Below are 27277 nucleotides of genomic sequence, written 5' to 3' on the forward strand. Positions count from 1 at the left end.
CCCACCAAATCCCGACTGGACAGACAATGTGATCGTGCCCTACAGCATGCCGTGATCATTTCATCTACTCACATCATGGACCCTACTATCACTCGTGAGCTGTCGAAGCTCGACTCCGCGGTTCCCTTCCGCGCCTCAACCGATCACCTTCACCACACCTGGGCCAAAACATTCTACTCTCGCCCCGAGCTCTATATCCGCCCACAGACCATCCCGGAGATTCAGCAGCTAGTCACCCTCGCCCGTCGATGTCGCCGCCGCATCGTGACCGTCGGCAGCGGTCACTCCCCCTCCGATCTGACCTGCACCTCGTCCTGGCTCGTTAACCTCGATGATTTCAATCGCATTCTACACATCGACCCTGAAACCCGGATGGTCACCGTTGAGGCCGGTATCCGATTGCACGACCTGGGCCCTCAGCTGGAAGAACAAGGGTTAACATTGGAGAATCTGGGAAGTATCGATAGTCAGTCAATCGCGGGAGTTATTGCGACAGGTACCCATGGAAGTTCTCTGCGCCACGGACTACTCTCAGAATGCATTGAAGCACTGAGTCTCGTTCTACCCAATGGCCAGTTAGTGCGTTGCAGTGCCACAAACAATGAGTCACTCTTCCGCGCCGCCCTTGTTTCCCTTGGCGCGCTCGGAATCGTCGTCGAGGTGACCTTCAAGGCGCGGCCGGCGTTCAAGATCGCCTGGCGCCAAGAGCGATATTCGCTGTCGCAAGTCATCAGTGAGTGGACGACTGGACTGTGGACGTCTCATGAATTCGTCCGTGTCTGGTGGATGCCATATGAGAAGGGCGCGATCGTCTGGCACGCCGACGAGACTGATCTCCCACTGCGCGCAGCCCCTAAGAACTTCTACGGCGAGTCGCTCGGGTACCACATCTACCACAACTTGCTAGCGCTATCCTCGTATTTCCCCCGGGTTCTGCCGTGGGTGGAATGGTTCGTCTTCGGTATGCAGTACGGCTTCCGACCAGGCAGCACGGTCACGGAAGCGGTTGATCCAGCACGAGCTGGTCTTCTGATGAATTGTCTGTACTCGCAATTTGTCAACGAATGGGCACTCCCATTAGAAAAGGGGCCCGAAGCTATCATCCGTCTCTCCGCCTGGTTGCACGGCGACAGCAAGACTGCCGGCATCCCATTCTCTAGCAAAGGTCTCTATGTGCATTGTCCGATCGAAGTGCGCGTATCAGATTCAACTAAGAATCCTCGCCCTCGTCCCTACTTGGACCCGACATGTCGCGATGGTCCGACGCTCTACTTGAACGCGACGCTCTATCGGCCTTATCTTCGGGATCCGCCGTGCCGAAAACGCTACTACGAGGCCTTTGAATGGCTCATGCGGGACATGGATGCCAAACCTCACTGGGCTAAGAACTTCAATGTCCTCGGGCCCACGGAGCTTCACGGGTTGTACGGGGAGGACATGGAAGAATGGATGAAGGTGCGGCAAGAAGTCGACCCGGAAGGGATGTTCTTAGGCGAGTGGCACCATCGTCATCTGCCGCTCCTTACCTGGGGGGAGACTACACAAAACGAGTTGTCTCTCCTCGAGCGTGAGGTTGAGAGTCGCCCGGTTGGCACCCGTGATGCGGGGGATGGAATTGAATGGATAGGGGATCGCCGGTGGCAAGGTCAGACTCAGAACAAGTCAGAGTCGGAGGGCAATGTATACGACTTGCCGCCTGACCACCCGGCGTCTAGTTCGCCGACGAGCGAGGAGAGTTTTGATTTGCTTGCGAAGGGAGAAGCTAGTATTCTACTCCCCAATGTGAAACTCGGAGAATGAGAAAGGAAAAGCGTTAGGCTCCAATGGGCAAACGTCCCTCTGTGAGAAAGCTGACGGTCTCCTGTTTCGGTGGATGGACGGACCGCCGTACCTCGCAGAAAAAAAGCGCAAGAAACTACGTTGTCCTGCTGATCTGACTCGCATTTCCCCCGAGGTAATCGGGTAATGATGGAGTATGCATGTTGAATCACCTTTTCCCAACAGTAGGGGTCCCACTAGCTCCAGTCTGACAGGTTTCGGCGACGAAAGGGGTAGAAACGGAAAAGACACCATTTGACCAGGGGGCCACTCGGGCTGTGCCCCTCCCCAACGGTACTAAATTGTATAGATCTAGTTAGATAGATGCAGATATGAATTTGAGTTTCCATTTCTTTCTGTGTGGTTGGGCGCCTCGTGGCCCGTAGGATTGAAATCCATCGAAGCTCCCGCACTAATTGTAGACGTGCAGCTGGATCCACAGCTACGCAGCACAGTTGATCACCGTTGCTTTCGGACAGGGCGTGACGGACATAAGGACCGGAGGACGGATGACGGATACTGCATTTACCGATTCAATAATCGGGTAGTCTCGCAAGGTCACCGGGTTCAACTTGCCCTTTCTGCTTTCTTTTTTTTTTTTTTTTAACCGGTGAATCCTGAATTCGCAGAGGGGCTCAGGGCTCAGATCCTAGATCAATATGACCAAAACACCACATCCCTGTTGGGGTTCAGAACGTATTGCATGTGCATTAAATAGAATGTCCAGTTCACCGTCACACCGTTTGCCCTATACCAAGGGAAGAAATAAATTCAAAAGAGATTGCAATCTCCACCATCGATCTCAGAGTCCGTTCTGATTAGGGCCACAGCCTTGCCAATGTCAGCGCGGGATCTGATCGTACACCTCGTTGCGCTTGTGTTGCCCACTTACCGAATAGGTAGGAGTTAGGGGAACGAGTCCAACGAGGGGGAATAGAAGGAAGAACCATGAACGTAACGGGCAACATATAGACTGGCATTTATTCTCTCGAGGCAGTCGGTCCAAGTGTTCATTGTTCTCTAGCTGTAAGCCACAGGTATGGCACTGCAGACCAGATAACAACCTCCGGGATTACCCATGGTCAAGGGCATATCACGCCGTACCACGTTTCGGTGCATGGACAACCAGGATGTCACCTGATATGTACACGCATTGACCTTCGCCTCTGTATGGTAATCTGCCACACGTGTCGATCTTGATCGTGTATCAGTGCGACAAGCCGTTACTCTCTGCTGCCCAAAAGACCGGGTTTCCATACTGCAGAGAAAGTGAAATCTCCACTCGCGGCTCGGACCGTGTGGGTAAATACTGTATGAGTAGACTGGGTACAGTATGGAATCATCCCTGTACGCACTCGAGTTGACTTTCTGACCGCTCCACGTCACCTTCACCGCGGGGCATGCGGGGAGTGTTTGGCCCCGGTTTTGCATGATATTAAGGTCTATGCAGGCGGCTGAAGTCCATATCATCCACCCCACCTGCTCGATTGATTTTTCTTTTTTTTTTGCTTTTTGCATATCTTTCAGGCTATAGTTTCCTGGTCCACTTCCACTAAGACTAGGTTCCAATTTCTATATTTTGATCTGTATCCTGCTTCATTCCTCTCCCATCCTACCCGCGCATCCGTGATATGTCGTGGCAACCGAAGTTACGCCCCAAGGGCTTCCCACATAGCATTGACGACTTTGCTGTCGCTTCATTATCGGAATTAGAACATCGCTCACGAGGTGATGAGAAGCGGGATCAACGTGTTTTTCGGGTTAAACGGAAGCATGTTCTGAAAGCGTGTGATCGATGTCGAGTTAAGAAGACTAAGGTGTGTATAACCACTATGTGTGCAATGGGACATAGGGCACTAAAAGATATTGAAGTGCGATGGGAAGCAACCTTGCAATCGCTGCTCCGTCTACAACCACCCATGTCTATTCCGCGAGCGAAAAGCTACTCAGACCAAAGTCTATTCTCGAGGGTAAGCTGTACCGAACCCAGTATGTAACAAACCAAACTAATCAATCACATCCAGATTCGTCGAGATGCTCGAATCCCACCACTCATTAGTCGTCAAAGCTCTCCAGAAATTATACAAATTCTGCATCACAAACGAAGGCTTCCCAGGCGACCCGCTCGAAGAAGCACCAGATGGCCATCCCTTAACCCACGCCATCCTCGACAGATTAGGACTTATCAAACAAGCCGAAGAAAACGCCGACGAGCCAGACGAAGACTCAGAAGATCTCCGCTACCTCCGTCTCCTCTCAACCTCAACAGAATGTAGCGCGACAGCAGAACCGTCTCCGGAACCAACGACACCCCCAGAGCCATCCCCGACAAGAATGTCCCGTCCATCCCTCTGCACAAATCCGACCCCTACACCCCCGATGAACCGCAATCCACCTAATTGGGGCTGGGATATACAATCCATGCCGCAAGGTAGCACGGGGTATAACAACTACACAGACCCGGGATACCAGAATCTCATGAACCTCCCACGGTCAGCGGGTATGACTTCTTTGGATCTGGGACCAGCAGAAATCTCACCTCATCATGTTGATATTGCGGGGTCTTCGCTTCCGCATGGCAATCGTCATGAGCAGGGGTATTATTATCTTGATGGGTGTGCTGAGACGCAGGATGTGAAACCGGCGGCTAGGATGCATACGGGGATTATGCGGCCGATGCAGCACCAAATGGGGGTTTCTGGGGATTTGTTGGGTGATTTTCCGTTTCAGGCGCAGGATTCGCCTTATTTTCCGGGTTTTACGCCGGGTTGGTCTTTTCCGTCAACATAGAGTGCGATGAGGCTTTTCTCGTCCTTTCTTTTCTCTTTTTGATTGGGGTGGGCTGCTGAGCAGCGGGATCACTTTTATGTTCCTTTTACTTTCTTTTCTTATCTATATCTTCCATACTTGGCCTTTTTCTCTCGTTTCTCTGGCTTATACTCCATTCGCTTACGCTTTGCCTATGAAGTCCCGAGACGAGATTGAAGAGATCAATTTTCATACCCCTTTTGCCATTCTTTATCGCATGCATCAGAACTCAGGCAAGCTTGCAAATTGATCGGTGTTTTTGGAGGATCTCGTGCATTGAATATGTCTGGAACATTTCTTCACTTTCGGAGTTTACGACCTTTTTCATTTTGACTTCTCTTTCCTCTTCTATTTCTGGTATCTAGATTGGGATACGAGACTCGACCATCAATTCAGGTGTTTCAAGCTCCCCTGTACAATGACCGGTAGATTGTGTGTACGATGAATACAAGGCTCCGATGGACTGGGGTACATGTGGCATGTACATTGTGATACTTGACTGACTTGGACATATGCTTACGGTTAAGACATTTAGGCTACACATTTAGGGTATTGCTTAACAATAGAAACTTGATATTTTGTTTTGGTCTGTTGATAGATCTTGTTGATCGGGGCTTTCTCTTTTAGCTGCCGCCTGTGAGGGTGACCGTGCACTTATACCACTGGTTGCAGATATTATTTATCTAAGGAAAAGGATATTAGCTTACTTGCTGAGTATAACATGTAGATCTCGTCATGGAGACTCCATTTACTGCTTGGGTATGCTGACACAGACGGTGGTCATTTCTTCTGCACATCGTCCAGCACATCACCATCCATGGATACCCTAGTTTGGCGAAGTGATCAAACCCACTCAAATAGTTGACTAAAAACTGACTAATTCAATGATTGTAACCATTTATGAAACTAGTAAGTTATCACATCAGCTCCATGTTCCTGGTTTAATGGCGGCTTCCTAGCTCGCGTTGTTAAACTTTTGTCATCGGATTCACGAAGCGAGGATCTATAAAACCTGTTGCCACCTAGAACTTAGAATGGCTCACTAGGTAGGTACCGAAGTACAAGTCGATACCAGGGTCAGCGAGGTCCAGATTATCAAGGTAATCATAATAACTAAAGCCTAAATATGCTCGCTTAATTTCAGACTGAGAGCAAAGGAACGGGAAGGGTGTGGCATTGACATACTGTATCAATACATGTAGAGGGAATAACATCTGTATATGAAGACCTGCAAATTTTTTTAGCTACAATTCCCCCAATACCCATCCTCAAACCAAGTTCAAGTCAATGGCAATCATTTCAGAGGTCTGAACGCAACCAAAATCTAGACCCATCCTAGAACTACGGTGAAGAAAACAGATCCACCACACAAGATGTCTCGAAAGCTGCCAGCATAAACCCAGGATCCTGATAATCTCGATCGAGGCGTACAGGTACAAGCGCACAGACAACCCCGGAAGATCGGTGCTGTTCGTCTACGTGCGACGCCTCATAGCTCGCCCCCGCTCCTCTGCTTAACTATTACCAGCAGCCCCAGGTATCCGTGCGAGAAAGCACGTAGTACAGACACGCAAGGACGCTGTGGATATGCAAGCGGCGAGCTCGATCCTAGGCAATACAGCTTCAACAAGTGGATATGTTTGATTGATTCACGGACTTGGTTGTAGGTAATTTTGTATTTTGTATTTCCCCCGTCTATTTCTGACGGATGATGAAGTAGATGAACATGAGGGGGGGAGGCATAGGCAAAATACCAGCCTTGGAGCCAAGTTGCAAAGAGAAAAAGAAATACCCCGACTATACCCGGTGGGAAAACATGAGAAAAAAAAACGGTACAAATGGTTGTTGGAAAAAAGTGTAAAGACCCAGATCGAACCTAATCAATCGGAATGGGAAGCGTAATGTAACACCAGTCCTGGGTACAATCGTTCAATGAATGCAAATCAAATGCGATCAGTCCTCATCTTCCGTTTCTGTGTTGGTGTCGCTGGTATCGCCTGCGTCGCCGTCGGTGTCACTCTCCTCCTCGCTGGAGGAATCGGAAGGCTTCCGTGTCTTCTTTTTCGGGGCTTGGCCGGTCTTGAGCGCCTGCATCTGGCCCGCGATAGAGTCTGTCAAATGGTTAGTATCAGTGGTAAAGGACACAGACTGCAAATAAAACTTACCCTCGTCCGGTTCACTAATGTCGTCCTCTTCTTCCAAGGCTGCTGCCTTGGCGGGATCTTCGACGTGTAGGGTAATTGGCAGCTGGGTGTCTAGACCCAGATAACTGTCGCAAATCATGTTCAGAATGAATGTGAAGGCGCCAACTTGCGGAGGAGCTTGGAACTGCATCTTGAGGGTCTGAACGTTGAAGGTGGGCTGGCCGGCCTCGTTGAGGATCGGCTTGTCGAATGTTGTGAATGTGAATGGTGGAACGGCCATCTTGCCCTGCTTAGCATCGGCGAGGAAAATGTTCCAGCGAGGGGAGTGGTCGCGGGCGAGGAAGGGTGCGTGGGCGAGTGGCGGTTGGACCTTTTCAACTTTGACCTCAACCTTCTTGCCATCAACCATCTTGGTAGCGCGGTTCTTAGCCGGCTTGCGGCCCATCAGAGCATCCAGATCATCCTCATCGGGGTCAATGTCCTCGAGATCTAACTGGTTGACGGCGGGAATATCCTTGCAGCCCGGGGGAATGAATCGAGCCTTCACAACCAGCTGTACCAGACTGCTAGGCGTAACGGACTTCTCTCCCATGACCTTGAAAAATGCCTTGGAGACTTCCAGGGCAGGTAATTGCTCTGCAACGGAGATAGCTTCAGTGTACTGCTTCTCAGTGAGAAGGCCAGCTCCTACAGCACGGCTGCGTCGCTCGCTGTCTGAGAGGTGCATGAACTTTTGAACTGTGAGGTGGGTCTTGGAGTCTGCTCCCTCAACGGCCTTGACAACTTCATCGGTAAAGTTTGGCAATTGCAGGAGAGGAGAGGAGGTCGCAGGCACAGCCTGGATCAAGCTCTGAGAAGCCTTGAAAGCACCAATAATCGGTCGGAGGTTACCAAACGCAAGAGCAATGGCCGTGAATGCCTCCGTGAGAGCTAGCGCAACGGGTGCAGCCTCGTATTTTTCCGCATTCAAAGCCGCATCGCCCAGATCAACCCGGCCAATGTAAGCCCAAAGCAAAGCCAGAGCCTTCCGACGGGTAACGCTATCCAGTGTCTTCAGAGATTCGCGATCCTTTGCAGACAAGAAGGAGGATTCCCCAGCTAAAACCTTGTTCTCCAGCTTAGCAAGCCCTGACTCGGCCTTGTCGCCTTTGAGCATGTCTTTGAACTCTTCGCCCGAAGCCAAGGCACCAATGATGCCGTTATCAGTGATGTCGTCCTTGTACTCGCGGAAGATGTTTCCAGCACTAGCCACAAGAACACGCTCCTTGGTGTAGCGTTGAGAACCATACCACCATTTGCCAACGATGTACGGCAAGAGAACACCCAAAAGGGCACCATATACTAGCAATACGTATTTTCCATTGCCGTCCATAACAATAAGCTTAGGAAGCGCAATACCAATGCTGAAGCTTTGCTTGCCGTCGGGGTGGCCATACTGGAGGTAGTTGTTCCGGATCTCTTCATCGGTGAGCGCCTTGTAAGCCTTGGTCAGTTCGACGAAGCGGTCGTTCAGCATCTCAACAGTTTCATTCTTGGCGGGGTCGGGGCGGATTTTGTCTGGGTGGTAGACGAGGGAGAGACGCTTGTAGTGGCGGGAGATGGCTTTTTCGTCGGCACTCTATATTGGAGTATTCTGTCAGCATGAAATTCTTAGAAGCCTACAGCTGCTCTCCAGTATAGCACTCACCCTTGAGACGCCCAAAATATCATATGGGTCGTATGACTTTGTGGTTGTGCGGGCCGTGACGAGAATAAGGTAAACCATCCACGCCATAACGATATATCCTAGGATAACTGTGATAATGCGCTTGATACGGCGCTCTTTGCGCAGACGCTTGCGCTTCTGCGCCTCGACGAGGTCCGCATGTTCGGGCTTGAAATCGGATTTGATGCGGGGTGCGGTGTTTTCAAGATCTTTCAAACGATCATAATCAATATCATACAACAACGCCTCTGAAATTGACCATCAGACGCACCTTTGCTTGGTCGAAGAAGGTTGTAGGTAAGAGGGAGCGTGACCAGGCCGCTCAAGGTCAAGATGAAGAAGGGGAAGAATTGGCCCTGCAAGAGCACCAAGCCCTCGTTAGTAAACTTGAAAGCACTCGGTCTTATTGTGTCTGCCTTTTGCCTACCTGCTCATCGTAAGTGTAGTCTGATGACATCCTGCGGCGATTTCAGGGCGATAGCGCCGCCGCGGAATTTAAAGATCGTGTTTATGCAAATCTGGCGGGTCACTCAGGACAGGAAATGTAGAAGAAGCTCGAGAATATTAAAAAGAAGTAGTAATCAGCGGAACCTCTATCATGGCCCGTAGCGAAACAAAGGAGCGATGAAGGGAGAGTTATTGGCCCTTCCTGATCTGGTGATGACCGTGTCCTTAAGCATCTCACCGCCTACCCAATAACAAGTGCGCTTGTCTTTGTGCCTTTGTGTGGCGTGGGCGGTGAGCAAAGGACAACATTGCACCAAAGGATCGACTCGACTAACTACATCTAGTAATTCTACGTCTCACATAGGAACTATTGAAAGATACTCCGTAGTTGAATTTTGTTTTATTTTGAATAATTTTGAATAATTTTGAATAAATTCGATTTTGTGCATATGCTCAGGTAAAAGGCCAAGCTGCTGACATGTACAAGTATCGTCATGAGAATCGAATATTTTTCACCGACTGTATGCGGCTGCCCAAACAACTGCCTCCAAAATTCATGATATGAAGTGGGATAGAACAGAAATACACTCTGAGATGCAAAAAGTCAAAGCTAGTTCCTGCATGACTCAGTGGGAACTCAAGCGTCAACGACCCGTGAGGGTCGGTCGCGAACTCAACCAATGAATCAAGCGGAGTCTTGCTCGTGACTCATCCAAGTCGGTGCAAAATCGTGATCCAGGATCCACATGGCCGGGTCAAAAGGGACCAATCCGGTACCTGAGGTACCATCATTGCTACGAGTCGGGGACCCGGGTGTGCCCATGTGGTCTGGTGTTCTTTGGTAGAAGTGGGCGCGCTGTAGGCGGAGGATGGTTGTCCTCTGGCCAAGCTCGGCGGGTTTTTTTTTGGTGTTGTCGGATGAAAAACCATAAAATCACCGCAATAAAAAGTCGTGGTCGTTATTTTCATTTTGCTTTTTCTGGGAAATACCAGCTGAAAAAAAAAAAGAAATTGGAAAGTCCTGGATCTTCAATCTCCGATGGTCCTGTGTCGTGCTCTATATCGAGATGAGTCAGATATAGTTTCGTAAAAATAATCGATATCGAACTTGACTCACGAGTCGATGTAGTCGAGACCACCAAAATACTCCAGCATACGGTAACAAAGGTTCACATCGTCACCTGGTTCACCACCGAATAGACGATACTGCTCGGCCTGGAGTCCACCAGTTTCCTGCGGTTTGGTTTCACGGATCTGCCATGCTGAATACCCATAGTGCCAGGTAGGGGCGGGTACTAGGACCGGAGATCCACGACGAATGCATGCAGTCGAATAGCTGGCCGCTGGTGATCCGGATGGACTGGGTTGCGGGCACCAAATGGAAGATGGAGCCAATATAGGAGAACCCGAGGCGTACTTGGCGGCAGTTGTGTCTTGGTTGATTGTTCGGTGTGATGAACGACGAGTGCGGCGTCGATTGTGCCTCTGGCCCATCCTCGACAGGATGTAGAAGAAAATCGGGGGAGGACTTCCCCAGCCGGGAGAATGGAATGGGGGATGCAAAGAACTTTTATAGACAGAGAGGAGTGACCATCACCCCCTTTGGGAAAGGATGAGATGAGGTGCAGGAGAAAAGAAAACGATCGACTACAGGGGTTGAGGAGCTTTTAAAATAGCTGCAGCTGCAGTCCCCATAGTATGAGTCGTTAGGTGAGTCACGCAGGGGAGAAAAAGGCAAAATGGCCCCACTTCTTCGATGGTGGAACCACCACAACCCGGCAGATCACCAAATTGCTCTAAAAAATGGCGCCAAACCCTGACACTAGCTTACGCAAAAGGCGTGCTCCGATGCGTCAGTCAGTTGACGACATTCTCATCGCGTGATTTTGACTTGGGATTGATGAGCAATTCATCAATCTCATCAATTCTGAGCAGCTTTGCGGCATTTCCCTTTGACAAACAGGATGTTTCGGCAGAGTTTTACACCTGGTCTGGAATGTGTGAAACACCGTCGGGCCACAAAATGACGAAAGAGCAAAATAGATCGGCCACTCGGGTCCCTGACAGCTAAAATCCTGGACTCCGATGCCGGGCGGATCCAGACCATTCCAGTCATAGGCTGCAGAGTACCTTTAAGGCGTAAGTGCCGTACGGTCCGAACGGAGATCACATCAGGCAACGGAAATCAAGCCTGTTACACCCGACTTTTTCACCCTTTTCACCCCCTTTGTTACTGCAGCGAGAAAAAAAACTTTGAAAAAAAGCATAGACCATTTCTTTCGGAGAGAAAATGTCAGCTCTCCGAGACTAAAGCTACGCTATGAACAGCTCAGACCAACATGAAAATTTTTTCAGTCTACTAATAGTAGCATTTTAGTCACTCGAAACTTGTTTCGGAGTTTGTGCAGACTCCGTATTTCATGGACCAAATTACTCAATAAAATCCATTTACGCCCCCATGTGTGTCGATGCGGGAAAAGTCATGACCAAGCATTCCTGTAGTACATGTAAGGTCTCTTCGCTACAGACCCTAGAACAATCTGCGCAATGCCAAAAATGCCGCATTCCCACAACCACGCCGACCACGCATTCTTGGAAAATTGTCTCATTGGCACACGTGGGTAACGTCAGAAAAGGCAAACATCTTGATCTCGATGCTCTCCCTTGCAGGCCCGTCGGCCGAATCCGGATCCACAAATGCCGTGTGAGGTAGACTCATGCCCCCTTTATCTGCCTTACGGCTGTCGAATTGCCTGAAAATCAACGCTTCTTGTGGCTGCTGCGAGCTGAGATAGCACCATTTTTGCGATGGATTGAAGACATATTTCCCGAGCTCATTCCAGCCAGTTGGCAAGACAAGCCGATGACGGATAATATCGTTCTGGTCGAGCGTGGTCCAGTCGCACACCGCTAAGGGATCCCTTTCCACTTTCTTCAATGGTCGCCAGACATTGATGATCTCCACACGTCCTTTCAGTAATTGTTGTCTCTCCTCTGGGTCGGGAATGATTGTCTCGAGCATGCGGAAGGCTCCTGGGACACTGAAGTCCGAATGCACACTATGGGCTGGAGCGCGGTTATTGGCAAGGAGGTTTTCATCCGCCGCAAGACATCGCACACGGTGAGCAAAGGTGATGGTTTTGGTCGCGCCAGTTCTAGTGGGGTTAGCTGCCCTGGCTCTCGTATATCACTCCAGATGCTCACTGACATATTCCGAACTAACTCCTCTGTTTGAGGGATGATGACAGTTTCCACGTGTGTAGGATCCTCGGCTCTATCCATCCCTGGAATGTCGTGCTGCGCATACTGAAACCCATTTCCGTCAAGGGTGAATTGTGACTCCTGTCCACGAACATCATGCACTGTGACCATATGCTTCTCTTCCTCCTGCTTCATGGCAGCCATGCACACCTCCGGCTTCTCCTTGGTAAAGTCCGAGACGAAGGGCTGGTTTTCGGGGCGGGCCCAGAAAACCAATTCTGATACAACGTCTCTACGCATGATTGCCTTAATGATGAATACCACTCGCTGGACTCTCACCACGGGGCGAGGTCCCAACTTTATGAAAGACCACGTTGCGGGGCTGAATGTCTATTCTAGGGAGGATCGACATCGAAATAGTGAGTCGGCATCTTGAGCAGCCGATTTTAGTGCATAAATTCGGGATTCTGGGGACATTTCTTGGTTAAGGGGTCGTGTTAGAATTCATTCAATTCTGATACGCGCAATAATGTACTTCAATTTCCTAAACCAGGCCCACAATACGAGTACGAAGCCGAAGCCGACAAAAGTCGGCAAATAATGCGACGATCTGGAGATAAAAGCGGGTAATTGATCTAAAGTTATGTCATATCCATCGTGCACCTTTCCTTATGCATCAATAGCACAATTCTGGCTTAATTTGCTTCAATATTGCTATTCTAGATCCAGATAACATATAACTAAGCTTACAGAAGGCTGCCTCTTATCTAGATCTGTACTGACCCCGCTTACGTCGGAGCCCCGACGGTCTAGCCTTGTAAGCATGGGGAAAAAGGCAGCAGCAGTTCTCTTAATGATTTCACTTTCATCTTCTGTGATAGCATCTTCATAGCCAATCCCTTCTAATGCGGCTCCTCTCACTTGCTAGTTATTTCAGCTTAGGCTATGCAGCCTCTCAACAGGTCCTCCGCCCTGAGAACATCGATGGGTTTCGCGTGTTCCAGAGTCAACATAGCGACCATGCAATCCGTATTCGCCAGCAAGATGAAACAATCTGTGCAGCTGGCTCAGCACAATACACCGGTTGGCTGGATATCGGGCCCGTACATCTTTTCTTCTGGTATTTTGAAAGTCAGAACGACCCTGTCAATGACCCATTAACCCTATGGATGACAGGTGGGCCTGGCGGGTCCAGCATGATCGGCCTCTTCGAAGAGGTTGGACCCTGTCTCATCAACAAAGACGGCAACAGTACCAGGTACAACCCCTTTGGATGGTCTCGAAATTCATCAATGCTATTTGTTGATCAGCCCGTGGATGTTGGCTTTTCCTATCTTGATGAGGGTTTTGAATTACCCGGCGATTCTGCGACTGCTGCTGTGGATATGCATCGATTCTTGCAGCTCTTCATTTCAGAAGTCTTCCCCCAGCATCTGAACAGTTCTTTCCATTTGTCTGGTGAATCTTATGCAGTAAGAAATGATCTCCTCTTTCGATGAATATTCAGGCTCCTTCGTCATCATCTGTTTGTGCTAAATCGTGGAACATAGGGAAAATATATTCCGGCTCTTGGCACTCAAATTGTCAAGCAAAACAAGCTCTATCCAAATGAACCCCAAGTTCAGCTTCGATCGTGTCTGGTGGGAGATGGGTACATGTCTCCAAAAGACTCGGCGTTTGGATACTGGGAAACCCTGTGCACTACCAACCCGGGAGTTGCAGAGCCTGTATTCAACAAGACAAGATGCGATTTTATGGCTGCCAATATGCCCCGCTGCATGGAAGTCATGGATATTTGCATTCGTAACCCTGATCCTGCCATCTGCAATGTCGCAAGCAAAGTCTGCTGGGACGGTGTTGTTAGTCTGTATGACAACGAGGCCGAATTCAAGGGCGGCCGCAATAGGTTCGATAGTAAGTCCATTCGCCACAGAACAGGCAGAAACTCGTTTGGGTTCGGAGGCAGGCTCAAAACTTTGCTTACATACCATAGTCACCCATCCCTGCGAATATGACAACATTTGCTATGTCGAAGCTTCATGGATTCAGGAATATCTGAACACCCCGAAAATCTGGGATGCGCTCTTGCCGCCGAAACAGATAAAACATTACAACATTACCTCTGACAGAATTTCAAATTCATTCCAAAAGACCGCGGATCTAGAGACATCTACTGATGACCAAGTCACTTATTTGCTGCAGAACCAGGTTCATTATCTAGCTTACCAAGGCAATCTTGACCTTGCATGCAACACTGCTGGAAACCTCCGCTGGGCGAATTCGCTGGTCTGGAAAGGACAAGCTGAATTTGCATCCAAGTCGCTCAAGCCGTGGAAATCGGTTGTTGCTGCGACTGGCACGGAAGAGGTAGTCGGAACGATGAAGGAGGTCAGGGTTCGCACGAGCGATGACGTTGAAATTGAATCGCGATTTGCTATTGTCACTGTTGATAATGCTGGTCACTTCGTAAGGCTCCCTATTGTTTGATGATTAATGTTACTAATGGGATTCATTCTGGCAGCTTCCTCAAGATCGTCCTGATATTGCGGTGGATTTGATGACTCGGTGGATCACAGGTGCGTCCTTTGATTAGGCAAGCGCTGGTGAACTTTTTGCGAAAGGTCATTGCAAAGCTCAGGGACAAAGGAATCACCAATTCTGCTCTACATATGCTGTAATGGAAAATCATATTGCCCAAGTTTCAAGCATTTTGTAAACAAGCGCGGTCCAGGGAGGCAGAGCGGAGTAATCAAGGAAGAACACAAAGTTTACCATGGTCCTGTCCACTTTGTATAAAGCATAGTCGAATTTGATTTTAAATCTCCAATTCAGGGAAGTATGTCAATAATGCCCCCGCAGAGTTGCATTTGTGTATATTAGAAGTCTTCAAACAAGCCTATGAAGATCCCCGAATAATGGCTAGCATTTCCTCTCCTTTCGGTGCAGTAGTAAGGTTCTCATAACCATTCGCCGTGACGAGGATATCATCTTCAATACGCACACCACCGATATGAACGTATTTGTTCGCAACCTCAAAATCGATATACTTAGCCAAGGGTTGCTTACGGGCATTGGCAAGAGCCAAGGGCGAGAAGTAAAGTCCCGGCTCAATGGTTACCACCATGCCCTCTTCCAACAATGGGGCAGAAACTGTGCAAGGGGACCGACAAACTCCATAATTCATGACCGGGCCATAATGAGATTGGTCAAGGCCAGGGTGCATGGCCATGATCTCTGACTCAGAAACATCATGGACCTCGAGTCCAACGTGGTGGCCCAGTCCATGAGGGAGGAAAACCTTCGATGCACCTGATTCACGAATCTCGGCGTGTGAGCCACCCTTCAAGACGCCGAGAGCCAACAGGCCATCAATCGCGATATCATGGGCTAAGTCATGTAGATTGAGAAAGCGTGTGCCTCGTCGGATCCCCTTGATGCACTCTTCTTGCATGCGCTCGACCAGCTTATAGATATCTGCTACGTATTTGCTGGGCCATTCGCCTTTGAGGGGAAATGTCCGAGTTACGTCACTAGCATAGCACTCCCACTCAGCACCGGCATCAAGGCACACAAGAGGTTTCCCAGACAGAGACTCGTTGTTCCGAGAATAGTGGAGAACGGCTGCGTTCGGTCCCGATCCTGCAATGATCTGGTATGACTGATTCCGAGCACCATGAGAAATGCACGTATCAAGGAAAAGTCCCTCAATCTGTGACTCATTCGTCATCTTCTGGATGCCTTCAAGGACTTTCCGGTGCGCCAGCGCAGATACTTCGTTCGCCTTGCGAATCATTCGGATCTCGTACTCGTCCTTGATTCCTCGAGCTGCATTCATGGCTTGCTGGAGCTGTGATGAGTCCAGCGGCAGCTCAGCCGGTAAGCCCTTCGGAAGCTCCGAAGCATGTACCGTATACAACAAGCTGCTCTGAGCTCGCTTGTTTAGCCATGATCCTATCTCTTGTTGGAGCGATGATTGATAAAGCACGCGGTCGACATCGTAGTTATCCATTGCCTCCTCTCGGTCCAGAGTCGGACCCATCCATATGGCCCGATGAAGGTCAAAGTCCGGCACATAGAGCGTCAGGAGGTCTGAACCGATATCGTATGTCAGGGCGCATTCCGGCTCCACTACACCACTCAGATAGTAGAAGTATCGCCGCTGTCGGAACGGGCGCTCTTGATCGGAGTCGCGCAATAAGGCTGTGGGTTCTCCGGCGATAAAAATGAGGCCGTGGGAGGTGCCGAGTCTGCGGGCGACGTTGCGCGCATGCTGTTTGGCTGGGACTCGTGTTAGCTCGGCGTCGGCATGATCACCGGTCGGGATCCGGTGGGAGGTGGAAGGGAGGTCGCAAGGTCATCAGGAGGCATGTTAGAGCATGTTGTAGTCCTTTGCGTGACTCCTGGTTCCCTACGAGAGAAGTGATGCTCACCTGGGTATTTATCGCAGGAGGTGCCTGTCACGGCAAGGCGGATTTGGTAGGCGTCGACTGAGTTTATGATGACATCTGGGCCCGCCAAGGGAGTACCTCGAGTGATGGCGCCCATCCTGTGATTCTGAAGTCTGTGCGGAGAATGAATGAGAGGGATCACTTCTCCTTTACGTTCCTCTGCAAGTAAGGAGCCACGCGAGAGGGGAAGAGGAGAAGAGGGAGGCTTATCCTGAGTAGGGATGGCTCCGCCTTTTGGCGTACTGTACGCAGTGCCACCCTATCAACGGTACTGCCATTCCTGACACAGCGAAAGTATAGGAGTTTATAGGGATTGAGGAAGGGAGGTTTAAAAGTATAAAATAACAGGTTTTAGTCTTTATGATAGATTACATATTGAAAACAGCCTTCGCTACTGTGACTGTAACTTGCGCCCGAAAGCGTGTTAGATAAACCAAGCAATTAGATCCGCTTTCGCCCACTTATCATTCCACTTTCCTCCAACTCCGCCTAATTCCTCCCTCTTCGTTCTCACCAATCCCCCCACACATACGACCATCTTGCGCTTTCTATTTTAGCGTTTCTTTGATTTCCCTCAGTTTTCTCCGCTAGTCAATGCACCATGCAGGGCCATGAGGCATCGGGCCCCGGTGCGCTCGCAGGCCTGCCATCTACGCTGAGAACGGTGATAGGCAGCCCGACGACGTCACCGCTCGGGTTCATTTCGTCGACCGTTCCATCTATACAGACCCCGTCGTCCTTGTCGCGACAACAAATCGAAGCGAACCTGCAATATGTTCTCAAGTCGCTCTCATCGGAAATTGCCAGTGGGCGCGTGGTTGCATCGGGTGGCAACTCGTCCGGCTCAACCGGCTCAACCACCAAAGGCGTTCTCATTGGGCTTTTCTCAGCCTTTGGTTCCGCTGCGATCGCATTAACGATTCTAGCGATCTTCTTTTTCTTCAAATATACCAACCGGGGCCGGATTATGCTCGATCGGATGGGCCGCCCGGGCGAGTATGACGATGAACAAGCATTTGCGCGGGAGGAGGAAACCGCTCTGGAGGGTATGGATGATCTATCACGATCGGAATATCTACGAGCAAAAGGTACGGATGAGGATCTTTTACTTAATTTATTTATTGAATCGTCGTGCTGACTGAATCGTGTAGCTTTCGTTCAAGCCAATCCACCCGAATCGATGCAAACCGACATTTCCCTGTCACAATTCTTGGCCATTCAAGAAAAGGGTGTCTCAGCATGGGAATTTCAGGCTGAGCTGGAGATTGCCAACTGTTTTGTGGAAGGTCGCACAGAGATTGAGTTCTTTGACTCAGAGTGCAGTGTCCAGACCAATCTGCCTGTTCCCAAGCAGAATGAGGTTTATTATTGGGAAGCCAAAATTTACGACAAACCAGAGTCGACCATGATTGGTGTCGGCTTCACCACCAAGCCTTACCCTCTTTTCCGAATGCCCGGTATGGATTTTGTTGTGCCCATTTTCTGAAGTTTGCCACTAATTGGTTCTCCAGGCTTCCACAAAACCTCGGTTGCCTACCAATCTACCGGCCACCGTAGGCATAATCAGCCTTTCGAACCATCTCCATACGGACCCCCGCTCCTTCAAGGCGACGTTATCGGTGTTGGTTACCGTCCCAGGTCTGGTACGATCTTCTTTACCCGAAATGGCAAGAAATTGGAGGACGTGGCCCACAACTATCGCAACCAGAACCTATTTCCGACCGTTGGGGCGAACGGCCCCTGCAGCGTGCATGTTAATTTTGGCCAGATGGGGTTCGTATTTATCGAAGCTAATGTCAAAAAATGGGGTTTGGCCCCCATGACCGGCAGCCTCGCGCCGCCCCCACCATACGGTAGCGAACACGGCAGCATCTTGCTTGAGTCCGGGCGAGAGAGCGCTGCCACAATTTCCCAGCGCGTTTACCAAGCCCACTCGGCGAGACGGTCCAGCATGGGCTTCCCACAGGCAGTCAGTCCTGGCCCAATCCGCTCTCCCACTGATATTTCCCTTGCTCAGTTGACCCACATCCCTTCCAATGAGGATGCTGGTGAGGGGTCCAGTCGAATTGCCGATGGCGAAGAAAGTGTCACTGTTGATCATCCTTTGCCCGGAGTTCCTGACGAAGACGGAATTCTTCCTCCTGAGTACTCGAGTCCTGGGAGCAGTCGCAGAGGCAGCGATGCCTCCTTGGAATTTCCACCTCAAGGCCCCGGTGTCTTGAGTCCTCCGGTGGATACTGATGCGCATGAATATCAAAACTTACCGAGCTACCAAGCGGCAACAGATCGGGACTCCAACAATCACCATGAGTAAAGGTGACTTGACCGACAAGCCGCTATACCACTTTTTCATCATACGTCTCTCGTCTGCAAGCATACCCCCGGTGTTCTCCTTTCCTTTTCACGGTCCACAATTTCGAGCAGTATCGACCCTTCATTCTCTCTGTTTCATTTAGCGATTACTCAGGCGGCGTTTCAAGTCTTGGGAGGACTAGTGCACCAACTTTTTCTGCTCGGTCTATGTTTGGGGATTTCGTCAATGTGTTTATCTGTTACTGGGACCATGATCCCCCAACGAAGTCATGTATAGGGGAGCTCAGTCATCTCGCCTCTCTTTCGCTCTTTCCACTGCGTTTTGTTTTGATATCCTTTGGCAGCAGGTCTGTACATTTTGTCATCTAGCATCAGCCCAGGAATCCTGCTGTCGATGCATTGTCCGATAGCGCATCTCAATCTGGCTATTTCGTGCTCTATAAAATTCCAATTCTATCACGTACAGTAGCTATACGGAAGTGTCAACGTCATTCTGCGGGCAGTTATCGGGAAATGGATATCATCCATAGCTTTATCAGCTCCACTTTTATGAGTTCCATCAAATGTATTGCCGCCACAACGAACACCAAGGCAACAAACTGCATTGGCGCATAGAACAGGTTAAAGGAGACCAGAATATCGTGAAATGTAGGGAGAAGCGACAAGCTACTACGCCAGACGCAGTCTCCGCAGTCCATACTAAGTTCAGATCGCAAAAAGTGGATTCAATGGGTTGCCGCCCCCCACAATCTTCTCCGCGTGTAAATCCTCTTCTCCGCCCCTTATCAATTGCCCCAGGTAAGCCTACGCTGAAGGCCAGTGATCTCAGTTTCCTGGTTCTAAACCACGACTCACCAGGTCGAGATCTGCGCAGTCCCGCAGTCTCGTTACTATCGATCAGTTTGCCCCACAAGCCCGTGCATCGCTTCCAATTACTCTCCGCCAGCTTTGCGACGCGATACATTACACGACCGGCCCCGCAGGTGCAGGTAGCCAGAGCCAATAGTCTTCCATTGCTAGTCGGTGTCTCCGTATTTGCAGGTTTCGCGTGCATTAGCGCCTGCCCGACCCTGCACCAGGCTCCCTGTCGCGGTTGCGCAAACTAGGAAGTCCACTCCCGAAGAGAGTTTCCCTGGCGACAACTGGCTCTGGCTCTTACCCGCAGGTGCATTTTACAACTTTACTTTGCTGCGGAGACTGTATCGCACGGACATTTCTGGCTTGGCCTGCTCTCCGTGCGCTGTGGCTTTGCTCGGCGCTTGACCGCAAATTCCTTATCCCTGCGCCTATACAACTTGCGCATTGCGCCTGCGCACCTTGCGGTGGTCTGGATTTCAACGTTTGTCGCTCGGCTCGACTCAGTTAGGTCACACAAGCTGTCTGTTAGCCGCGCTACGGATTTGGCTTGACTGTGGTCGTCCAAATTGCCTGAGCTTTCCGGTGAAACAGTCGCTTTTTGAAACAAAGATCAATTGTCTACGTCATCATTATCCATCTCCTTGGAAGATTGGCCTTGAGCTGGTGTGTTTCGCTGCACTGGGAGTCCCCACATCAGGACCACAATGGCAGACAGTCCGTCGTTTGAGGTCATTGTTTTGGTAGGTCGATTCCACTTCTGGACCTTCCAACAAGAATCACGTGTTGTAAACACGGGTGTTTCGAAGACATCCGGCATGTTTCTTATTAATTTCTTCTCGGGATGTCTTTGCAGATCCTCTCGGGTTCTGGCATATGAAACACTGCCATTTGCTGAACAGAAGGCTAACCAGACCACATCACACATTAGGGCCCCACTGGTGGACCATGCGAAGACCGAACTACCGGCCTTCTCGTGCGAACAAAGTCCACAAATTGGTCTCCCGGATCAATTGTAGCTGTCGATGCGGGGACTATGCTAGCGGGAATCATTCGCATACTTAAACCACATGTCCCAAGTTCGAATTTGAAGACTAGCCGCGCCAAACCTGTCTTGAAAGAAGGACCTTTAAAGGGTCTAAAATTACCTTTTGTGACCGCCGAGGCTAATGCGGCCTATGTCTTCCAGGAAATCATTGGCGCGTTTCTTATCACTCATCCCCACCTGGACCATGTTTCCGGCCTGGCAATCAACACGCCGATCATTGAGGCGGGAAGTGGGCCAAAACCCGTTGCGGCTCTGCCGTCTGTGCTAGCTGCTATTAAAAACCACGTGTTCAATGATGTGATCTGGCCCAATTTGTCGGATGAAGATGGTGGTGCTGGTCTCTTGACATACCAGCGGTTGGTTGAGGGTGGAAACCCGCGATTCGGCAATGGAGAAAGCAGAGGATACGTTCGTGCATGCCAAGGAATCGTGACTAAATGTTTGAGTGTCAGTCATGGCCGGTGCAAGCAGAGATATCATCCAGAAAGCGGAGTTCATCATCGTGTTGGAAGTGCTGTATTCAATCACGGAGAGCCAAGACTTCTGCGTCCAAGAGCGATATCTGTGGACCAGTCTACAGAGGGGTAAGCTTTCACAAAACCATACCTCTGTCAATCACGCTAACATCTGCTTAGATACTATTCTCCAGCTCGATCGCCTCGTCTCATCCCTGGTGAGCCCATGCTAGCAACTGTTGAAAGCTCTGCTTTCTTCCTCCGCGACCATGAAAACGGAAATGAAATCATCGTCTTCGGGGACGTTGAACCGGATTCGATTTCCCTTGAGCCACGGAACCGACGTGTCTGGGAAACAGCTGCCCCAAAGATCGCTAATGGAAAACTCCGCACTATCTTCATCGAGTGCTCTTACACCGACAGCATCGATGACGTATATCTTTATGGTCATTTATGTCCGCGCCACCTCGTTGCAGAGCTCACCGTTCTAGCTGACTTGGTCATGTATTCGCGAGACAATCACTACGGTGGAACTGACCGAAAGCGAAAGCGGCCAATATTGGGTGAAAGTCTCTTGGATGAAAATAGTCCTCGCAACAAGCGTACTCTAAGTTCCTCGAGCGGCAAAGCACGTTCGTCCTCGTCGAGGGGCCCATATAACGAACCTCTTGATGGACTTGGCGATCTTTACACTTTTGAAGAGTTTGATCCCCCGGACCCAACCCGCTGGGCTACTGTCGAAAACCCTCCCTTAGCTGGATTGTCTGTTTATATCATCCATATCAAGGAGACACTCAAAGATGACGGTAGTCCTGGCCCGCGCATTATACAGGAGCTGAACGACCACAGCGTTGCAGTCAGGTTGGGGTGTAGCTTCTTTCTCCCCGATACATCAGTGGCTATCTCCTGTTGAATAAGCTGGGATTTGGGCTCGGGTTTGGCTTGGTTGGTGCGATGTTGGTTTTTTCAATTCTGTATATTTTCATATAAATTACTACAATATTTCGCACCAAAACTAAAAATTAATTTATCAACAGATTTATCGACAGTCATTACCTTACAGAATTCTATTTAAGGCCAGGTATCGCAACTCCTTCCGAGCTGCGGTCCACTCTTGCGTGCTCATTCCCCATGATGGTCTCATTGAATTCACATATCTACTTGGCCCAAATTCAATTCTTTCGCCCCTAGAAGGATCCCGAGTCTAATTAAACACCTAATACGATGTGGATTCCAGTGGCTGAATTACGTGAGATACTTAATTTAACCTAGTCGCATAACACAGGCTCTTAGTGCCATATAAGCTAGTTTCAAGCTTTAGCAGGATACAGGGATTAGGGGCTACCTCTTACTATCCTATGAACTACTATTAGGTATGACATCGAAGGCGTTTTAGTCAGTTTGACGGCTAGTCACATATATAGACAGCAACACTAGCAAACTTGAAGCTATCCGTCAACTTAGCTATGAGGCAAAGTTCAAATGTCGTGGATGGCTATCAGGCTTTTCGAAATCAGACAAAAGAAACTCGACTTCCCTCGTCATCACTGACAAGAGATCTTTAGTAATGTTCTCCTAATAAATATGTTCAGTCCTGACCTTATTTCAAGAAAAGTACTCGTACTCGTACTTGTAATTTGGAACTCGGAACTATCATCTTGCATGCACGCTGGTTCCGAAGTCGGGACACTCAGATCGCAAAAATTGAATTTGATATCTTTTGGAAGTCTCGATGAATTGCCTTTTCCAAGTCCCCATATAGTGGCGAGGTAAATTTAAAACCGGTATACGTTTTTCTCATGGTCAAAATCTTTTGTTAAGTTCGAAAACCCGTAGAGGTCATCAACATCCTTGCAAGCCTCTTGTGAAGGAATCGCTCCGCTGCGGGTTTCAACGCAACATGCACATTCAATAGAGCAATGGCCAATAGCAAGTTTACCAACAGAGCTGGTCAGACGTTCAGGACTTTCGCAGCATCCACATCCACGTGCACAGCATCCACCTCGGAATACACAATCTTCGACTAGTACTCGATGCATATACCATCGCTCATTTGATCGCCACGTTTCAAATCCCCGTTGAAGAAAGGCAGACCTTGATAGCATACGATCTTTCCACCACCAATATCGCCGTTGCTGTTCCCATGAACTAGCCACTGTTTCTTCCAGTTCCTTTTTCTGAGACTCGGTCTGTGCTTCTTTTTTCAGCCGCATCTCCCTTTGGGAGCTCATCCGCAAGCTCGCTTCGAGGTTCAGGATCGCAAGAACTTCTTCCGTATATGGACACATAAGGGTACCACGTAGCCAAAATCCTCGATAATTCCTGTGCCGAAATCTTTGGAGCTCCCGTATGTCTCCGCTGTTTTGAAGAAATTCTTCTCGGAGTTGTCTTGTCCTAGCCCTCCGCTTCAAAATTATGCAACACATCATGAGAGGGCTGAACTTGAATATCACAAGATTATTGACAGGTAGATTATAGAAACACGGTGAAGTTCTTTGGAGGCTGCCGGTTGGAGAATAGGCTAAGGGCTAGTATGTAGCAATTCTAAATCTTGACTTCAACTTGAAAGGTCCGAGTCTTTTATTTCAGCGGATCATGATGACGATACCCCACTTAGGTACCTCCAGGGCTGAGGCCAGGATTTCTACCAGTATATAGTGGCGTTGCATGAGTTTGAAACCCCCTCCACTCCTTACATAATATTCTGCCAGTTTCCTGCCAGCCAAAACCTCACATGCTTAGCTAAATCAACTCAGAATAACTATAGAACTTGCAAGCTGAGCATCACTGAGAACATTCCTAATAATGTACCACATATGACTTAAGAACCGTGTGGTGACCGGTGTTCTATTCTGGGTCAGCGCGCTGGTTGATAGGCGGTAAGCTATACATAGTAGGCGGTCTGAAAGGCTGGTTTCAAACCCATGCAACACCACTGTACACTTCGGCCGTATCAATTGGTAAAAATACTCATACACGTCCTAGGAGCAACTACGACAGGCCAATCAATTTCTTTGAGTCAGCAAATAGTTTAGTTGTAGCGAGTGGCCTCTGGGAGAAAAAATTTACGCAGAGTCTGATAGGCCAGGCGTCCTGATTTTACACTGCCGATTCTCATGATGAGACGGGCAATCTCTTTCTAGATGGGAGAATGATTACAAAGTAGGCTCATTCATTTGCACTAGCGCCGTGCGTTTTATTCGGTGCTTAACTCATACTCTTGGCTCTCTTTGGTGCGATTGGTGGGTGAAGCACAGGAGTAAGTAAGCCGATCAATGAGCTCACTGAGCGTGCGCCGGACCTTACATAAGGCTCAGTGAGCCGGAAGCTGTGCTTAGATCTACTCAGTGCTTTTATCTTATATCTGGCACCGGCTTATATGCTTCAAGGTGTTGCGGATTATCTGGTCATGGGGAATAAATGATAGATCCCCCCTCTATCAAAAGCATTAATGTTCATAGAAATTAGTATAATCATATTCCAGGGATAACCCATCTATATCTACTATTCTAAAGAATCTATATGCATAACAGCTCGAGACAGCTCCTAAAAATGACACCAGAACTCTTCAATGAGGCCAGCGACCTCCGGCACCCTTTGCCTAACAACACCGTGTCCAACCTGCGGAACAACAGCAACATTGTCCATCCCAACATCAGCCAGATCCTGCACACTACACAGACCATCCAACTCTCCCAAGATACACAAACCCGGTGTATCAGTTCCCACCGCCTCAACGAAAGCGGCATGTTTATCCATAACACCCCCATCCCGTACAATTCCCACAACACTAGGCATATGCCCCTCATGCACTCTAACCTCCCAATCCCGGACAGCTTCAGCAACAATCTCTCCCCTCGCAACCCTCTCTTTCCAATCACTAGGAACAACCAACTCACCCCCTTCCAACCATTCAGTAATCCATTCCCGCGCCTGCCCCTCCACTCCCTCCCCACCCCGCAAATACCCCTGCTGCACCTCATCGAACTGCGCCGAACGCACCAACCCAGCAGGCGCGACTAGCACCATTGAACTCACGCGCTCAGCATGCTTTGCAACAAACGACGCAGTCGTCGATCCACCAAAGGAATATCCCACAAAATGCGCATCGTCCCATTCCAATTTCTGCATTAGGGCCAGTAGCAGATCGTGGAATAGTTCTGGTGTATGTGGGAGAACAGGTGTATCTGTTAGTCCATGGCCCCATAGGTCTACCAACACGCAGTGCGCGGATGGGAAGCGCGCTGATAGCGTTGTTGCTAGTGGTTGGAGACCGAGTGCGGGTGTTTGGACTCCGTGGATGAACAACACACGGGAAACTTTGCTTGAGCTTGAAATGGAGTTTGGCTCTAGAGAGTAGTAGGCGATAGTCCCGTTTACAGTCTCTAGGTATGAGGCCTTTGGTAGTAGGTTGCCGAATGTCGTGGTGAAAGCCGCTTCGGACGGGGCCTTGATTACTTGTGGTGTGGTGGATTTTTCTGCCCCCGGACGGGGGAGAACAAGGTTGCTGCTTGCCATTGTTTTAACTTTATGGCCTGAAGAGTTTGGATATTTTGGGGAAGTAAGAATTGCCCACGTATACACGGGTTTTAGGCCACGCGAGATGGCTTTCCCCTTTCCGGTTTGATGCTTATCTGCTGCCGCTTATTGGTCACGCTAATCTGTGTAAGATAAGCAACACACTCTGACTGAGCAGCCAATTCATCAGCCATAAGCTAATTAATCCGCTTCATATAGCTATAGCTTTGATAATGGGTCTCCAGGGCTTCAGTGAACCGCAAATCATCAAGGTATTCGAGGAAATTATGCACAGGGGCGAGCCTAGGTAATACACAAGGTTCTATCCACCCAAGCCCTTTTTACTTTTAGAGTATCCACAGGGGGGCCTAAACATATATCACCTGGAGGTAGCCATAGATCAGTATCAAAATTAGCCCCGCAAAGCACCATGTCTAGGTTCTATCTTGCGCATGACCGGCAGTGGGTTTTGGGATGAGCCAATGTAAAGCCCTGACTTAGACATTTGATACAATATTCCCATTAGCTCATTGTGATTTATCACCTCAACTCAGTGCTGAAAGGATTTACCTGTATCACGAGGCGGATATTAACAAAAAGTGGAGAAATATTGCATCTCGACAGGGTTCTCGTCACATGCAGGGTCGATCTATCTAGAGTGCAGTCCCGCATAACACCTCAACCTCGTGAATTCGAGTCTATAGCTCGACCCTTTCGCGCTTTCTCCTGGTGACTGGCTTGCATGAATTATCTCAACCAAACAGAGTCGTATGGCTCCTTATGCCGAGAGCCTGTATGGTTTGTGATCAGTATTATGGGCCACTCAAACTCGTGCTTCGCTCCAGGCTTTAATTCCAGTAACCTAAGAGGGCTCAACTCAATTTTATGCATGAGGTGGTACGTATATGATGTCAGTGGGCGATCAGTACTCCGTAGATTTACCAGGAGCCCTTAGGCCATGACGGCCAGCAAACCAGCATAAAATCCATTGAATGACTTACGTAGCCTCTAGCTAGAGTTGATTAAAATCGCCCAACGACATCTATAGCCCCTCGGAAGACTGTGTACTATTTAGCTTCGATATTTCGCGACTTTGTGCTCTGTCAATCGGGAAACAGCGTCGCTGCGGAAAAGTCACTGAGCAATCATTTTTTGGATCGTGATCCTATTATTGGCAGGTCGAAGATAGAATAAATTGCACACCTCGTAACTTCTAAAATATCTGCCAAGGATCGTGGAATGACGCATTTTCCCACGAAGTACTATCTTCAGGCTCAGGCTCTCTTTCGTAGTAACCAATCGTCACTGAAGAATCTGAGTCATAATCCTCGAGTTCAATCTGGGTACCGTTGGTATGGATACCGAGAAGTAAGAAAAGAAGCCAAATATTGATAAGAAAAAAAAGAAAAAAACAAATGAACAAAAGCAATTGGCGCACTAGAATGAGAACTCTGAGATCTTCATAGATCAGCTCTCATAAGGTTACATCATCGGCTCATCTAGCCTTCATAGCATAC

General features: G+C 49.2%; 10 protein-coding genes across 10 annotated transcripts; 5 read left to right on the top strand and 5 right to left on the bottom strand.

The window, feature by feature from the left end:
- Nucleotides 1-75: 75 nt before the first annotated feature.
- Nucleotides 76-1800, top strand: N7503_011846 (D-arabinono-1,4-lactone oxidase; the record flags this gene model as incomplete). Its single annotated transcript, XM_057071392.1, has 1 exon — nucleotides 76-1800. The coding sequence occupies one exon, from the start codon at nucleotides 76-78 to the stop codon at nucleotides 1798-1800; it is 1725 nt and encodes a 574-aa protein (XP_056918003.1).
- A 1649-nt stretch (nucleotides 1801-3449) lies between these two features.
- Nucleotides 3450-4608, top strand: N7503_011847 (Zn(II)2Cys6 transcription factor domain-containing protein; the record flags this gene model as incomplete). Its single annotated transcript, XM_057071393.1, has 3 exons — nucleotides 3450-3635; nucleotides 3691-3788; nucleotides 3843-4608. 3 exons carry the CDS (start codon nucleotides 3450-3452, stop codon nucleotides 4606-4608), a joined length of 1050 nt encoding a protein of 349 aa, XP_056918004.1.
- A 1971-nt stretch (nucleotides 4609-6579) lies between these two features.
- N7503_011848 (J domain-containing protein) lies at nucleotides 6580-8932 on the bottom strand (the record flags this gene model as incomplete). The annotated part of the gene is made up of 5 exons (XM_057071394.1): nucleotides 6580-6737; nucleotides 6792-8388; nucleotides 8458-8684; nucleotides 8747-8831; nucleotides 8903-8932. 5 exons carry the CDS (start codon nucleotides 8930-8932, stop codon nucleotides 6580-6582), a joined length of 2097 nt encoding a protein of 698 aa, XP_056918005.1.
- A 542-nt stretch (nucleotides 8933-9474) lies between these two features.
- N7503_011849 (uncharacterized protein) lies at nucleotides 9475-10564 on the bottom strand. Its single transcript, XM_057071395.1, has 2 exons — nucleotides 10040-10564; nucleotides 9475-9979 (listed from the first exon to the last, which is right to left on the bottom strand). The coding sequence occupies exons 1-2, from the start codon at nucleotides 10414-10416 to the stop codon at nucleotides 9952-9954; spliced, it is 405 nt and encodes a 134-aa protein (XP_056918006.1). The 5' UTR covers nucleotides 10417-10564; the 3' UTR covers nucleotides 9475-9951.
- A 963-nt stretch (nucleotides 10565-11527) lies between these two features.
- Nucleotides 11528-12423, bottom strand: N7503_011850 (uncharacterized protein; the record flags this gene model as incomplete). Its single annotated transcript, XM_057071396.1, has 2 exons — nucleotides 11528-12077; nucleotides 12131-12423. The coding sequence occupies 2 exons, from the start codon at nucleotides 12421-12423 to the stop codon at nucleotides 11528-11530; spliced, it is 843 nt and encodes a 280-aa protein (XP_056918007.1).
- A 605-nt stretch (nucleotides 12424-13028) lies between these two features.
- cp8 (putative carboxypeptidase Y) lies at nucleotides 13029-14762 on the top strand (the record flags this gene model as incomplete). Its single annotated transcript, XM_057071397.1, has 4 exons — nucleotides 13029-13595; nucleotides 13674-14037; nucleotides 14117-14589; nucleotides 14645-14762. 4 exons carry the CDS (start codon nucleotides 13029-13031, stop codon nucleotides 14714-14716), a joined length of 1476 nt encoding a protein of 491 aa, XP_056918008.1. The 3' UTR covers nucleotides 14717-14762.
- A 257-nt stretch (nucleotides 14763-15019) lies between these two features.
- Nucleotides 15020-16668, bottom strand: N7503_011852 (aminopeptidase P family protein; the record flags this gene model as incomplete). Its single annotated transcript, XM_057071398.1, has 2 exons — nucleotides 15020-16401; nucleotides 16554-16668. The coding sequence occupies 2 exons, from the start codon at nucleotides 16666-16668 to the stop codon at nucleotides 15020-15022; spliced, it is 1497 nt and encodes a 498-aa protein (XP_056918009.1).
- Nucleotides 16669-17043: 375 nt separating this feature from the next.
- N7503_011853 (SSH4 family protein) lies at nucleotides 17044-19329 on the top strand. The gene is made up of 3 exons (XM_057071399.1): nucleotides 17044-17659; nucleotides 17723-18028; nucleotides 18083-19329. Exons 1-3 carry the CDS (start codon nucleotides 17173-17175, stop codon nucleotides 18883-18885), a joined length of 1596 nt encoding a protein of 531 aa, XP_056918010.1. The 5' UTR covers nucleotides 17044-17172; the 3' UTR covers nucleotides 18886-19329.
- A 1117-nt stretch (nucleotides 19330-20446) lies between these two features.
- Nucleotides 20447-22155, top strand: pdeA (3',5'-cyclic-nucleotide phosphodiesterase PDE1; the record flags this gene model as incomplete). The annotated part of the gene is made up of 3 exons (XM_057071400.1): nucleotides 20447-20482; nucleotides 20671-21371; nucleotides 21423-22155. The coding sequence occupies 3 exons, from the start codon at nucleotides 20447-20449 to the stop codon at nucleotides 22153-22155; spliced, it is 1470 nt and encodes a 489-aa protein (XP_056918011.1).
- A 2633-nt stretch (nucleotides 22156-24788) lies between these two features.
- On the bottom strand, nucleotides 24789-25760 carry N7503_011855 (alpha/beta fold hydrolase; the record flags this gene model as incomplete). Its single annotated transcript, XM_057071401.1, has 1 exon — nucleotides 24789-25760. The coding sequence occupies one exon, from the start codon at nucleotides 25758-25760 to the stop codon at nucleotides 24789-24791; it is 972 nt and encodes a 323-aa protein (XP_056918012.1).
- Nucleotides 25761-27277: the final 1517 nt, after the last annotated feature.

The sequence above is a fragment of the Penicillium pulvis genome (assembly GCF_028828015.1).
Source record: "Penicillium pulvis strain IBT 33274 chromosome Unknown scaffold_8_segment0_segment0, whole genome shotgun sequence".
Lineage (NCBI taxonomy): Eukaryota > Fungi > Ascomycota > Eurotiomycetes > Eurotiales > Aspergillaceae > Penicillium > Penicillium pulvis.